The sequence below is a fragment of the Callospermophilus lateralis genome, chromosome 2 (genome assembly GCF_048772815.1).
Source record: "Callospermophilus lateralis isolate mCalLat2 chromosome 2, mCalLat2.hap1, whole genome shotgun sequence".
NCBI lineage: Eukaryota > Metazoa > Chordata > Mammalia > Rodentia > Sciuridae > Callospermophilus > Callospermophilus lateralis.
The window spans coordinates 115882410-115896506 of NC_135306.1; the positions used below are offsets into that span (position 1 = coordinate 115882410).

General features: G+C 42.8%; 2 protein-coding genes across 4 annotated transcripts; both read right to left on the bottom strand.

Moving 5' to 3' along the window:
- Positions 1-409: 409 nt before the first annotated feature.
- Positions 410-7847, bottom strand: C2H11orf52 (chromosome 2 C11orf52 homolog). The gene is made up of 4 exons (XM_076841878.1): positions 7816-7847; positions 2535-2572; positions 1480-1541; positions 410-1246 (listed from the first exon to the last, which is right to left on the bottom strand). The coding sequence occupies exons 1-4, from the start codon at positions 7845-7847 to the stop codon at positions 998-1000; spliced, it is 381 nt and encodes a 126-aa protein (XP_076697993.1). The 3' UTR covers positions 410-997.
- A 4519-nt stretch (positions 7848-12366) lies between these two features.
- Hspb2 (heat shock protein family B (small) member 2) lies at positions 12367-13723 on the bottom strand. 3 transcript variants are annotated; one of them, XM_076843782.1, is made up of 2 exons: positions 13515-13723; positions 12367-12864 (listed from the first exon to the last, which is right to left on the bottom strand). In XM_076843782.1, exons 1-2 carry the CDS (start codon positions 13585-13587, stop codon positions 12572-12574), a joined length of 366 nt encoding a protein of 121 aa, XP_076699897.1. In that variant the 5' UTR covers positions 13588-13723; the 3' UTR covers positions 12367-12571. The 3 variants fall into 3 exon arrangements, with proteins under 3 accessions (XP_076699897.1, XP_076699896.1, XP_076699895.1); XM_076843781.1 differs by having other exon boundaries at positions 13494-13723; XM_076843780.1 differs by having other exon boundaries at positions 12367-13026; positions 13494-13718.
- Positions 13724-14097: the final 374 nt, after the last annotated feature.

Sequence of the window (14097 nt, forward strand, 5' to 3'; positions counted from 1 at the left end):
ACGCCTGGGACCCGGACTCTACCACCTGCCAACCCCGACTCCGCCCCCACCGTCCCGTACCCGCCTCCCAACCCATCAGACCACCACCCCCCGCAGGCCTTGATCAGGCTGTCCCCCTGGCCACGCCCCCTGCGAGTCTGAACCCTTGTCCTGCCGGCACCGCCCAGGGCCTTTCTTCAACCAATGAGAGTCCTCCCACTGTTCAGCCAAACCACGCCCGAGTCCCGCAGCTGCGCGGGCAGAGAATGGGGTCGCTCACGTGCTAGTATTGGTTGAATTTTCTGCTGGGCGGGGACCCGCTTCAAAACCCCGCCCCAGAAAACGGACCAGGCCTGTTCCTCATGCTGTTTATTGATTTAGCGGCTCTATGGAGCCATAGCTACCAGTTCAGCCAAGAAGAGTTTCCGGGTTTCTCCACGCTGTTTGGTGACTTGAAGTTCCCGTGGCCAGTGGTTGGAGAAAGCTTCTTCCGTGCCTCAGCGCACGCCCCCATTTATCTCCCTAGGTGTGGGACCCTTGATCCCGCCGCCACTGAGGGAAGTGCCCAAGCCAGCCCTGGAGGCTGTATGCAAAAGCTCAGAATGGTTTTCCAGAGCACCCCCTCTTCAACTTTGGAGCTTAAGGTGTGTAAAAGTGATACCATTAAATAAAACTTAACGCAATCAGCTCATCATGAGCCTGTTTTTTTCCCCCGCACTTGAGAGCCCGAGCAATGTTAGGAGTCAAGGGCCTACCTTCCTGCACAGTTCACTTAACCTTTTTTTTTTTTTTTTTTGTGGAACTTTTACCCATAACTAACCTAATCACAACTCCAAGCTAACAATGGCAAATAAGAAGCCTAGGAGAAAGGCTGGAGACTTCCATAATTCCAAAGGGCTCTGGAGCTCTTTAAGATTAAAATGTGGCCAACATCCCTGGGCCACTCATTCCCCAAAGCAGTGGATTCTCCCCACAGGAGTAGTGGTAAAAAGATGGAAACTGTTCTTGCTCCGGAGGCTCACACCAGAGTCCCATTCTTGCTGTCATATCGAGGTGTGGCCTGGGGGAAGCAAAGAGTAGCATACTCTGTAGCATTTTCTAAATACCAGTGTTTCACTTCACTGGCAGAGCGTGGTTGGGTACGACTGTTCACTTGAATGTCTGCATAATGTAAGTTGCTCTCCTCCAACTTGAGGTCTTGATTCCTCTTTTGAGATTTAGGCTGCTGTAACACCTGCTCATACATGTGTCCTCTTATTTCATGGTCCTGCAAGGAATTGGCAGAATTAAAGATGATGCTTGGCTTGGTTTTGCCCCTCACCGCCAGTGCAGAGCAAACTAGACTGAGGTCCCTTTACTTTGCTCCTTAGGGACAGAGGAGGCTAAGCAGAACCAGCAAATTCTACAAATGACTGAGATGTGTTTGTCCCAGGGTAAAAAAGATAAGTACTGGGATCCCATGTCTGAGTAGTCCCAAGAGGCAATGAGGCCTGTCATTACCTTTGTGCAATTGTGCTGCAGCTGTTGTTGCTGCTTCTTCAATGTGCGTCTTGCTTGGCTCCCTGCAGGGAAGAAATCCAACTTAACTCCATTCTCTGTTTCTGCTGAGACCGCCCTTTCCGATCTTTAGTTTAAACTACTGTGGGGGGCTTCTACACTTCCTGTCTCCATTCCCAATTCTTTCACTTCTGTTGTTCCTACATCTGAACTTCTTCGCAGGGTATACCATCTGACTTTTTCACCATCTGGTCATAATATCTTCCATCCTCATTTTCCCCAGCCCCTGACATAGTTTCATAAATATATGTTGAGACTCTGTGCCACGTTTTAGGGATAGAAGCATGAGGAGGCGGTTTCTACTGCTTCAGGGAGCTTAGAGACTACTGGGGTAGACAAATTAGTAAACCGACTGACTACTATGTGGTAGGTTAGTGCTCAGTCACATCAGTGGGCCACTTTCAATCAAGTCCCTCTCACTCTTTCTCCTTTCTGTATCTTTCACATGAGTGAGTATCTATTACATATAAAGAGATAATATTATCATTATTTGTTTACATGAGTCTACCTCTCAAACTTGATTTTCAGCTCTTCCAGGGCTGAGACCACGTGCCCCCCTTGTGCTTCTCTGCCTCCACCTCACAGAGTGGCTCACATTCAATATAAATGCTCCATGATATTTACTAAATTAATGAAAGAATGAGTGCCCCAACCTGCCACTCTGAGATAATATAAAAGAAATAAGATCCACAGACTCAGGGCTATTCTTGAACCCAGCAAATTAAAGATTCTCTTTGGTGTATTATCTTCCTTTTTTGCATCCAAGGCCACTTGTCTTTTTTACCCTTATGCCCTTTCCTTTATTATTTTTTATTATAATTATTATTTTTCTGGTGTGTGTGTGGTGCTGGTGATTGAACCCAGGGTCATGTGCATGTGAGGCAAACATTCTACCAACTGAGCTACATCCCCAGGCCCACCCCTTATGCCCTTTCCTAAGATATCATTTGTTTTGTCTCCTCTAATTTGCTCTACCCAGGGCTTTCCCTCAAAGTTACCTTTTTTCTTTTTCTTCTGGAAAGTTGATGGGCAGCTCCTGTGATAGGAAAAACAGATCACCTATGTGCAAGATCTCTGACCTCCCTTCTTTCATTACTTGTTCTGTGGTCGCTGTAACATTCCCTAAAAATTCATCCTGAGCCAGGTTCAGCCTGAAAGCATTTCTCAAGGGTACCTCTCCCAGATGGATGGTTCTGGAAGGTAGACTGGTACAACTGACATAACCAAACCCAAAATACAGCTTTAGGCAACCAGCACTACATGCCAGGGATGTTGCTGGCTTGAGGGCTATTCTGGGACTGTCTAACAAGCTAATCCCAGCAGAGGGTAAGGGAAACCTGCCAAATAATGGGATATTCCTGGATCCAGAGACCCTCTTGCTTCTTCTTCTGTACTAATTTTTTTTTTTTTTTTCAGGGTCTTTACCAACTTGAGACTTTTATTCTGGGAGTCATAAAAGCTGTCAGAGCTAATTAGTTAGGACCCCTCAAAGTCCTTTTCCAATAAGTGACCTCCCTACTGGCTTCCCTGTCCTTGCTTTTAATTAACAGAAAGCGAGAGATGTTTAACCTTTAATGTCCTTTGGAGTACTTTGTCTACAGCACAGGGAGCACTGAATCTGGTGAGTGACTCAGCTAGCTTGCCCTCACTGCAGGACAGACCTCTAATATTAATTTCTGAGCCCCTAGGGTCCCCAGAGCAGCCAGTGTGTCTATGTATACCCAAAGAAAAAACACTTGTCTGAGGAAATAGGCTGAATAGTTTTGGACTTACTCGGTTGCTTTTTCTTGCTAGTACATTTCCAAATCTCACCACAGCCGACCCTATTTGTCTGTCTGATTTCTCCTCTCCCTGGGGAGTTTCATTCTTTTGCTAATTGAAAAGAAAGAGAGGAGACAGACTTCTAAATTATGTTGACTGTATTATTGTAGAAAAAAATCAGGATTTTTCCTTATACTTTTGATAGAGGTCTGGGTTTTGGTGTGATTTTTGGTTTTGATGCCTACTGAGTTGAGAGCAGTTACACTTCATCCAAATGCTACAAGTAAGTGGTTCAGCAGAAAAAACAACTTCTCTCTTTCAACTTCCTCCTCTACCGCTTCAGTTTTTGTTTTGTGTTACAGCTGCCCACTAATAGTCTTATCCTAGAAGCCAGAGAATCGCTTAATTTCTTGCCCCTTATCTTACTGCTTTCCTAGTTATTTCTATTTAAATGGATAGAAAAAACATCAATTCCAAAAGACATGACTAGCCAGGTGCAGTAGCATACACCTGCAATTCTAGCTAATTGGGAGGCTGAGGTGACAAGTTTGAGGACAGTCTGGGAAACTTAGAGAGACCCCAACTCAAAAAAAAAGGGGGGGGGGCTAGAAGGAAGCTCAGGGGCAGAGTGCCTCTGGGTTTAATCCTCAATACTGCAAAAATAAATAAGTAAACAAACAAAATGACTAGGGCTAACCAATTTTAGTAAACAGAGCCTCTTTCCAAATTGGATATTGCACAGTGCTTGGATACAACCCAGAGTGTTAATAGGTGACAATTTATTTTTACATCAGAGTTCAGGAAACTAAATGGGCACTCACAGTTGTAGTAGGCTCAATCCTTCCAAAATGCAATTGGAAATAAGTATGAAAAGCCTTAAATATAGCAATTCTATATCCTAATAAATAATACTCCATGTGCCAATATGGCTACTCTTTGTAGCATTGTTTATAATTTCAAAAAATAGAAAACACCAGGAAGTTCAATATTTGGTTACTGACCAAATAAATGGTATATCCAGTCAATGGAAAAAAAATTGGGGGGCTGGGGATGTGGCTGAAGTGGTAGCATGCTCGCTTAGCATGCGTGAGGCACTGGGTTCGATTCTCAGCACCATATAAAAATAAAATAAAGATATTGTGTCCACTTAAAACTAAAAACTAAATATTAAAAAAGTCTACCTTTAAAAAAAGAAAAAAAAAGTTTTTTACATAATTGTAGATGGACAGCATGACTTTATTTTATTTATTTACCTGGTATTGAGGATCAAACCCAGTGCCTCACACAAGCTAGGCAAGTGCTCTACCACTGAACTACACCCCAGCCCCAGTCAATGGAAATTCATGTAACCACTTTAAAAAGGATGTCAGGAGAACACCTAATAGCATGAAAATTTTACTTTTTATTAAGTTAATAAAAAGATAAGAAGCTGGGCACAGTGACACATGCCTGTAATTCCAGAACTCCAGCTGTTGAGGCATGATAGTAAGTTTGAGGTCAACTTGGGAAACTGAGCAAGACCTGTCTCAAAATAAAAAATAAAAAGGGCTGGGGATGTACCTCAGGGGAGAGTGGGTGCCTTATTGATTTTTATTTATTTTTAAATTGATTTTCATTTTCTTTTTTTAAAATATTTTTTTAGTTGTAGTTGGACACAATACCTTTATTTTATTTATTTTTATGTGGTGCTGAGGATCAAACTCAGTGTCTCGCACATGCTAGGTGAGCGCTCTACCACTGAGCCACAACCCCAGCCCCTCATTTTCTTTTCTTGGTTATTTTCCGTAATGAATGTTTATTACTTTTTTTTTTTTTTTGTACTGGAGATTAAACCCAGGGGTACTTGAACACTGAGCCACATTCCCAGCCCTTTTCTATATTTTATTTAGAGACAGGGTCTCACTGAGTTGCTTAAGGCCTCACTAAATTGCTGAAGCCGGCTTTGAACTTGTGATCCTCCTGCCTCTGCCTCCCTAGCCTCTGGGATTACAGGCATGCACCACCACACTCAGCTTATCTATTACTTTTATAATCTGAGAAAAAACAACAACAAAGAATATTTTAAAATAAAAATCTTTGGGCTGGGGATATAGTTCAGTTGGTAGAGTGCTTGCCTAGCATGTGCAAGGCCTGGGTTCAATCCCCAGCACCACTGTAAGTAAGTAAATAAATAAATAAGTAAAATAAAAATCTTCACTTGTCATAGTATCATTAAGTCTTTGAAGGTTTATTGAGATAACTAGAAACAGAACCATTTTTATCTGATCCTATTAATATTTTAATAGGAACAAAAATAGATTTGGTTAGAATGTCAAAGTGTCTCTAGAATGGGTTTTAGAGTCAGACTGACTGGTCAGGTTAGCTATAAGTCTTCAGAAGGTTTTGAACTTCTCTAGTCTTCTATTTGAGCATTAATGAGGATGATATTAGAATCTAAACATCATGGGGCTGGGCACAGTGGTGTACATCTGTAATCCCAGTAACTCAAGAGGCCTAGGCAAGAGAAGATCCCAAGTTAAAGGCCAGCATGAGCAATTTTGTGAGACCCTATCTCAAAATAAAAAATAAAAAGGGCTGGGGTTGTAACTCAGTAGTAGACCACCCTTGAGTTCAATAAAGAATATGGAGGAGGGGCTGGGGATGTGGCTTAAGCGGTTGGTCGGGCGGTAGCCTGGTATGCGCTGAGATCCTCAGCACCACATAAAAATAAAATAAAGATATTGTATCTGAAAACTAAAAAAAAAAAAAAATTAAAAAAAAAAAAGAATATGGAGGAGAAGAAGAGAGGGAGGAGAAAGCAGAGGGCAGGGGGAGGAAAGAAAGAATCTAAACATGGGACTATTGTAAGATTAAATAAAATAGTGAATGTAAGATACTATGCACATTCCTGTCTATAATGAGCATCAATAACAAAGCTAAGATGACTATCAATAATTACCACCATCAGAAATGAACAAACCAGTAATAAAGAACATAAACACTTGGGAAGATGGGGAGTGAATGAGATGTTATATCCCCTTCTCTAGAAGCTGTTCTGTCTACCAGATGTCCTATTTTATAGATATCTCACTATTTTAAAGAGTGTTTTTTGGGGGCTGGGATTGTGGCTCAGCAGTAGAGCACTTGTCTAGCATGGGCGGGACCCAGGTTCGATCCTCAGCACCACATGAAAATAAAGGCATTGTGTTGTGTCCATCTACACCTAAAAAAATAAATATTTAAAATAAATAAATAAATAAATAAAGAGTGTTTTCTATTAAATTAATTAATTTATTTTAAAAATGTATTCTAATTTGCTATATATGTTAAAGAGTGTTTTGTTTGTTTGTTTGTTTTCAGTGATAACAACATTCTGGAAGACACATACTTTTGTTCCCATTTTATAGATGGGTCAACTAAGGTCTTATAACTTTGGTAACTTATTCAAGAAGGCAAGGATCAAATTTCTTTTCTTTTCAGTGTCTTCTGCATCTATCACTTTGCCCAGTATATATAGAATGTTCAATAAATATTTGTTTAATAAAGGAAAATAAATAATTAGTAGGGATAGGACTTGAATCCAATTTACTGACCCTAAGTCCTATTTGCTTTCCAATGTACCTTGCTTGTCTCTTTAAATATAGGGATTTTTTTTTTTTTTTAATCAACAAGACATCCTTAATATTAGTGCTGACTACAGAATGATAGTGGTCAGTATTAGGTCTTGGAGTTTATGGTGAAAATTCTGCAAAAGAACAGCTACAATACCATAAATAACTTAGTATGAGGTTTTCACATACTATGTATATCCTTTGCTCTTCAAAACAAAACAGTGATCTAAATAATAAGAGTTATGTTAATCTATATTTTGCACAGAGAAATTAAAGGATTTGCCTAAGATCACATAGCAAATAAGTATGAAAGTTATATTCCATGAATATTCTCCTTTCCACTCCACCCTTTTAAACAGACATTTTTCTAAAGTTGATCTGCTTGATCTGTGATTACTAGTGGTGGAAGAATGGGTTGTGAGGTCAGGCAGGCTTGGGTTGGAACCTTGCTTTACCTGCTTCTGGCCATGTCACAGGGCCAGAAAGTTAACTTCTCACCTCTCTGAGCCTCAGCTTTTGGCTGGCTATATAGTGGGAGGAGGGGTAAGACCACTTACTCATAGAAGTGTTGGGAAAATTAGATGAAACTGTAGAGTGTCTGGCATAGAAAGCTCTCAAATGCTACAACTATTGTTATTACCTGGGGAAGGAGGGAAAGGAGAGAAGGGGAAAGGAAGAAAGAGAACAAAGAGAAACAGTGCCAATTCACCATGTCCAGCCCTGCTAAGGACACTGGAGTGGGGTATTGCTGTCTTTTCTAAGGTCTCCTGAAAGGAGTTAAGTGGGAAGGAGATGCTGCTCTGGTGTGGGAACCAGGAGGTACCAGGCTGAGGAAGGTGGCAGTGGGAGGCACTATCTCCAGGCTCTCTGATTCCCCACATATACCAACAAAGATGATAGATACCCTCTGCCCTTCCACCCTACTCACCAGCTTCCCCTGCAGCAGAGCTGGTTTCCCATGGCGTATGGTCTCCCGGGGAGCACAGCTGTTTTCCAACATAAAGAGGCTTGTGCATTTCCTGGTTCCTGGTTTAGCTTTCCGTGGCAGCTCCTAGGGAGTCTCTGTCAGTGTCAGATTTCAACCTAGCAGGTTGGACTTTGGAAGTCACCTGCTGGAATGATTCCCAGGTGACTGTTCCCAGCCAAGAGTAGAACAACATACAGGGCTCCAGGTGACAGCTATCTCACCTTCGGGATTTGAGGCTTCTTTTAATGAAACCATGAACTTTGAGCTTCCAGCTTCAAATAAAAAAGAAACCTGAGATAGAAAAGGACTCTGCATTTCCTTAGGAAAGTTTTTCCACTAGATCACGCTGCCTTTGAAATATAGCCTCCATAGTAGAGTCTCCCCTATGTTCGCCAAGCACCTCTCAAATTTGAGTTTCATTCCCAAGGTAATTGGTACCAATTGTTTATGATTTCTGTCCAGAATCTGGGTTTGAATACTAGAGTGTCTTGGAAACTGAATTTTAGGAAAACGGATTTCTTTTATATTCTCTCTTGCTATTGGAATTAATGTGGGCAAATCACTTAAACTTTTAGATACTAGGTTTTCAGGATTGTAAAGCAGAGGTAATAAATTTATCATCTAATCCGCTTTCTGGTATAGAATCAGATGATTCTATGATTGGAATGGTCTCAGCATTTCTTGACCACTAACTTCCCCATCCCTAGTTTCAGGACTACAAAATCTTCACACAGCTGTGGCTTCTGTCTCTAAGTTAGACTCATTCCCCACTTTCCAGCAACTAGGATGCAGCTAAGCAAATTCCTCTGTTGAAATTATGAGCTCTACAAAAGTATATAAAGCCCACAAATCTTGTTTTTAGTATTCTCACCTCATCTTTAGTGTCCTCCTCAGCTCTGGACTCCACAGAGCACCCTGGACTCTGAACTTCTCCCCATCTTCTTAGAAAAATGTGGATAAGAATAACAACCTCATAGGATTGTGGTGAAGATTAAATGAGATATATGTATGTAAAACACTAGCTCAAGGCCTGACACATGAGAAGCTCTCAGTAAGTTTTAGCTGTTGTTATTATTATTGCTTCTTGTTCTCCGGTAATTATCTTATATTATTATCTGTGCCCCAATCTTTGCACATGCTCCTGCCCTGCAGACCATTTTGTAGTCTACCATTAACTGTGTTCTTTTCATCCTGTTACCTACTCAACTCCCCCCAGTCAAAAGCTATCAGTAGGGCTGGGATTGTAGCTCAGTGGCAGAGTGCTTGCTTAGCATGTATGAGACTCTGGGTTCAATCCTCAATATCTCATAAAAGTAAATAAAATAAAGGCATTCTGTTCATCAACAACTAAAAAACAATGACAACAACAAACAAACAAACACTATCAGTAATTTCCTGTTACCTACGTGATAGAATTCCAGCATCTTTTTTTTTTTTTTTTTTTTTTTTTTTTTTTTTTTTCAGATTCTGGGGATTGAACCCATGGGTGCTCTACAACTGTGATACACCCCCAGCTCTTTTAATTTATTTTGATACAGGGTCTTGCTGAGTTGTCCAGACTGGTCTTGAATTTATGATCCTCCTGCCTTAGCCTTCCAAGTATCTGGTATTGCAGGAGGATGCCAGGGCGACTGTTTTAGAATTCCAGTTATGGAAGCTTTCCATAATTTGGTCCCTTTCCAACAACCTCTTCTGTAATTTACAGGAAAGCACCTAAAAGATTTTTAGATATCCAGAAACTCCATACAGTGCATTTGTGGCAGAAAACCTGATGTGTTTTAAGCAATATTAATAGGAATGTAGAGTGATAAATAAGGTTATTGATTATTCTACTGAAGTCTCTAGTCAATCCATGCTTGGAATAATAATTTTAGGTCTGTATGTTGAATTTCAAGTTACACTGTCAAATGGCAGTGTGTTCAAAAGAAATCTGTGTAGTATGTGGTATGGAAAGTGCTATAACGTATAGCTGAAAGAACTAGGCACAATTTCCCAGAAAAGGGATGCATAAAAAAAGCAATATGATTTACATTTAAATATTTGAAGGACTTTCAAGTGAAAGATAATTGCATTTGTTTTCTGGACATAAACAGACCAATGGACAGAAGTTACTCAAATGCAGATTTTGGAACAGAAGGAAGAATTTATGTTATGTCCGAAAAGAAAATGGAGTGGGCTACTTGATGAAGTTCTAAGTTCTCTGTCATTCAAATTGCCCCAGAAGCTGGACATGGTAGCATACATCTATAATCCCAGCAACTCCAGGAAGATGGCCAGTTTGAGACTAGCTCAGGCAACTAGGGAGACTGTCACAAAATAAAATAAAAATATAAAGGGCTACGGCTGGGGTTGTGGCTCAGCGGTAGAGCACTCGCCTAATATGTGTGAGGCCCTGGGTTCAATCCTCAGCACCACATAAAAATAAGTAAATAAAATAAAGGTATTGTGTCCAACTATAACTAAAAAATATATAAAGGACTAATGATGTAACTTAGTGGTAGGGTGCTTACCCAATATATGCTTACCTTGCATATTGGATAAGGGCCTCATGTCTGTCCTGAGGTCAGTAGGAAGGAGAGAGAGCCCTGGTTGAGGGGGGGTGAGTGGGGAGTCTGAGTGGGAGATGGATTTCAGTTAAGCCTGAAGTGGGTTCAATCTTCAATAATGAGAAAAGAAAAAGGGAAAAAAAAATCCCAGAAGTTGATTAATAACTTTAAATTTTTTCTTTTAAGAAATCCTTTTCTGGGCTGGGGATGTGGCTCAAGTGGTAGCGTGCTTGCCTGGCATGCGTGCGGCCCAGGTTCGATCCTCAGCACCACGTACAAACAAAGATGTTGTGTCCACCAGGTACTAAAAAAATAAATGTTAAAAAAAAAAAAAAAGAAATCCTTTTCTTTAGGCAGAGCTCAAAAGCTGAGAATGTAGCTTGGTGGCAGAGTTCATGCTTTTTTAAAAATATTTTTTTGGTGCATTATAATTATATGTAATAGTGGAGTTCATATGCATTCATACTTAATGGGCATAAGGCCCGGGTTCAATCCTCAGTCCCCAAATAAATAAATAAAAGAATAATATGAAGGTATTCTGGTTGAAGTCTGAGTAGAATTCTTTTTTTTTTTTAATTTTTTTTTTTTTTTTAGTTGTAGTTAGACACAATACCTTTTATTTTATTTATTTATTTATACGTGGTGCTAAGGATCGAACCCAGGGCCTCACGCGTGCTAGGCGAGTGCTCTACCACTGAGTCACAACCCCAGCCCTAGAATTCTTTTTTTTATTCTTCTCAACTACATGGTAAGATTTCTGAGTATATAAGAAAGATTTTCATTTTTATAATTCATATTTATAATGTATATCCCCCATAGTGCATTGGAGTTTGATAAATATTTGTTGAGTGAACGAATGGATCGATGGATGAATGAACAGTTGAACATAATATTATTTCTTCTAAGTGCATTTTGATCTTTAATGGAAGACAGTCCTTTAATCAATAATTGAATTCTTTAAGTGAGGATTCTTATCCTGGGGATCCACAATCCTTAAAAGGGGTATGAATGGATCCCCAAAATTGTGTGAAACTATTCAAACAGTATTGTCAAATTTGGGAGCATGTGCATTTTTCTGGAAGAGTATCTACGGTTTCATCAGATTTTCAAATCAGTCTGTTACCCCCAAAAGTCAAGAAAAATCACTTAAATGGAAGAATTTCAGGTGTCTACCATCATCTGGAAAAAAATACACTCTGGGGCAAGGAAATCTTCTAATGTTCCCCAAATCATAGACATGCACAACCTCTTGATTAAAGAGTAGGTATGGGGATAGACCCCCAGGCTTTCCTGAACACACCATCCCCATAGCCTTAAGACCTTACTTACAAGGGACTCTTCCCTGCTAACCACCAACACAGTAAGGGACCTAGATCCCTGCATTTAGTCTTGGATTAGGTGAAGTGATGCAGTAATTCCTCTTTTTGAGACAATGCTTCCTCACATGGGCCTCCCTTGTACAGAGGATGAGGAGGCTGTGGGGTTCAGTGACAACGGTGGAGGCTTTTGTGCCCATGTATGCATACTCAGACCATCAGAATCAGAAACCATTTCAGAGGACCGACCTTAGTATGGAAAAACAAAGCATTCACTCCAGGGCTTTAGGCAACTCTCCCCAGCCAAAAATCATTTTCCCAACCCCTACCCAAAAAGGGCCAGACAGTCTGGAGACCCTTGTTTTTGTGTCTCTAATCACCAGCTCAGACAGTGCCCTCTGGGCTGTTTGGATGGCATATCCCTTTTCCCTCCCAGGATCACTCTCTCTTTTGTTGCATTGTGAGAAAATTATGATTAGGAATTTGATCTGGAGCCAGTGTTAGCTTCCGGCAGTGATCTCAGCATCTAAGTGTGAGCTCAGGGTACTGTGACGTTGAGCACATATAACAGGACCTTTTTGTCTAGCTGGCTATGATCTCCTCCTTCCCACCCATCCCATTTTCCAGGCCACAGAATACTGAGCAGCACAAACGAGGCCCCAAGATTTGGGTTTATTCAGTTCCACCCAGAACTAAACCAAATGCTATAACACGTCCCCAAAAGACCAAACCATACACTGTGGACCATGCACCTTTCCCTTCCCCCAAGGATGCTGCTACCTCTGGGGTGGTGGGCAGCTGCTCAAATCACTTCAGGAGGTAGAAGGGACTTGCTGGGTGCTGGGTCTATGGCAGTCAGGATTCAACTCTGGCTGCTTCCTCCTCTTCCTCTGGATCAGGAGGTGCAGAGAGCAGGGAGATGTAGACCTCATTGACCTCTGTGTCCAAATGACGGCCACCTCGTGGTGCCTCCAGGTTAAGGATGCCATCATGGGAGAGAGCAGCTTTGACTCGCCAGGGGTCAACATCAGCAGGTAGAACATAGGTGCGGCAGAACTCTCGAGACACGAAGCCATGGCGGTCCAGGCGCTGGGGGTGCTTGGCAGACACCTCCAGTAGGTTGTCCACAGTCCTCACGGTCACCTCATCTGGGGTAAAGTGGCTCACATCCAGAAATGCCTGGAACTTGCCCTCACTGAGCCTGAGCTCAGAGGCCCCTGCCCTGCTGCCCTCCCCAGCTTGGGTGGCCCGAGGCCGGACATAGTAGCCATGGTAGAGGGTGGGGGTCAGGATCTCTTCTGGAAGTAGGCCTGAGGGCAGAGAGAGAAGGCAAGAGGCAGGATGAGGGAGGATAAGGTGGGCACAAGGGTGAAATGAGAGATCATGAGATTCAGGAATGGGAAGAGCCGGGAGGGGAGTCAAAAGTAGGGAAGGGGAACCAGGCAGGCAGCTGGGAAGATGTTGAAAGGAAATGAAACTGCAGTGGAGCAGGGAAGCCAAGCCAGGATTTGGTGGGTAGAAGGGACTCAGGGAAGCGCACAAAGAAAGGAAAGATGCAGGTATCAAAGCACTGCAGGGCCCCATGCCTGTCCTGAAGTCAGTAGGGAGGGAAGAGAGCCCTGGTTGAGGGGGGTGAGCGGGGAGTCTGAGTGGGAGATGGCTTGCCCCAGGAGTTCAGTTAAGCCTGAAGTGGGGTGGAAGCCAGTAACTTTGGGAGGTCAGCCCAGAATATCGGGAAGTGGGGGTGGGAGGCACTGGGGTGGCGACCGGCCCATACCTTCGCCAAAGCGCTGCTCACCCAGGCGGCTGGGGTTGGCAAATTCGTACTCGGCGGTGGCCGGGTGGGCATGTGGCACTGAGCGGCCCGACATGGCGGCAATCGCTGCTGCAGTCCTGCTCCGAGGTGCGGCCCCAACAGGCGCAACGCGACCCCTCCAGCTGCCCAGAGAGCTAGTGCTCACTCGGAGGCGGAGGCGGGGTCTACACCACCCAAAATAGTGCGGAGCCTCTGCGGGGAGGGCAGGGAGCAGGGGCCCCGAGTGCAGTGATGAGGGTGTGACCAACGCCGCCTGACCCAGACCCCCAGTCCCCTCCTCTGCACACGCTTCAGCTGTCGCAGGGGGCCTGAGAGGACAGCTGGGAGTCCTGACCCTGGAGTGAGCTGGGGAGGGGAGCTGGTGCTAGCTGAGACCCTCACCTAGCTGAGGGGCCTAGCTGAGACCCTCACCAACAGTTTGCACATTTCCACATCACCTTTTCTCCTCAGGCTTAAGTAACATGCATGATGCTTAATAAACACTCTGGATTTAATGTTATGCCAGCCCCACAGCATAAAAGTTATGAGAAACTTTACTGCCCTTTTTTGGTAGCACTGCCCAGAT

Bases quoted from the DNA above. Each gene is read 5' to 3' on its own strand.
- C2H11orf52 (XM_076841878.1), bottom strand. From the start codon at position 7,847: ATGGGAAACCAGCTCTGCTGCAGGGGAAGCTG. The intron at 2,573-7,815 runs GTGAGTAGGGTG...TTCCTATCACAG, and splicing joins CTCTGCTGCAGGGGAAGCTG to GAGCTGCCCATCAACTTTCC. The intron at 1,247-1,479 runs GTAATGACAGGC...AATTCCTTGCAG, and splicing joins TGCAGCACAATTGCACAAAG to GACCATGAAATAAGAGGACA.
- Hspb2 (XM_076843780.1), bottom strand. From the start codon at position 13,587: ATGTCGGGCCGCTCAGTGCCACATGCCCACCCGGCCACCGCCGAGTAC. The intron at 13,027-13,493 runs GTATGGGCCGGT...CTCTGCCCTCAG, and splicing joins TGAGCAGCGCTTTGGCGAAG to GCCTACTTCCAGAAGAGATC.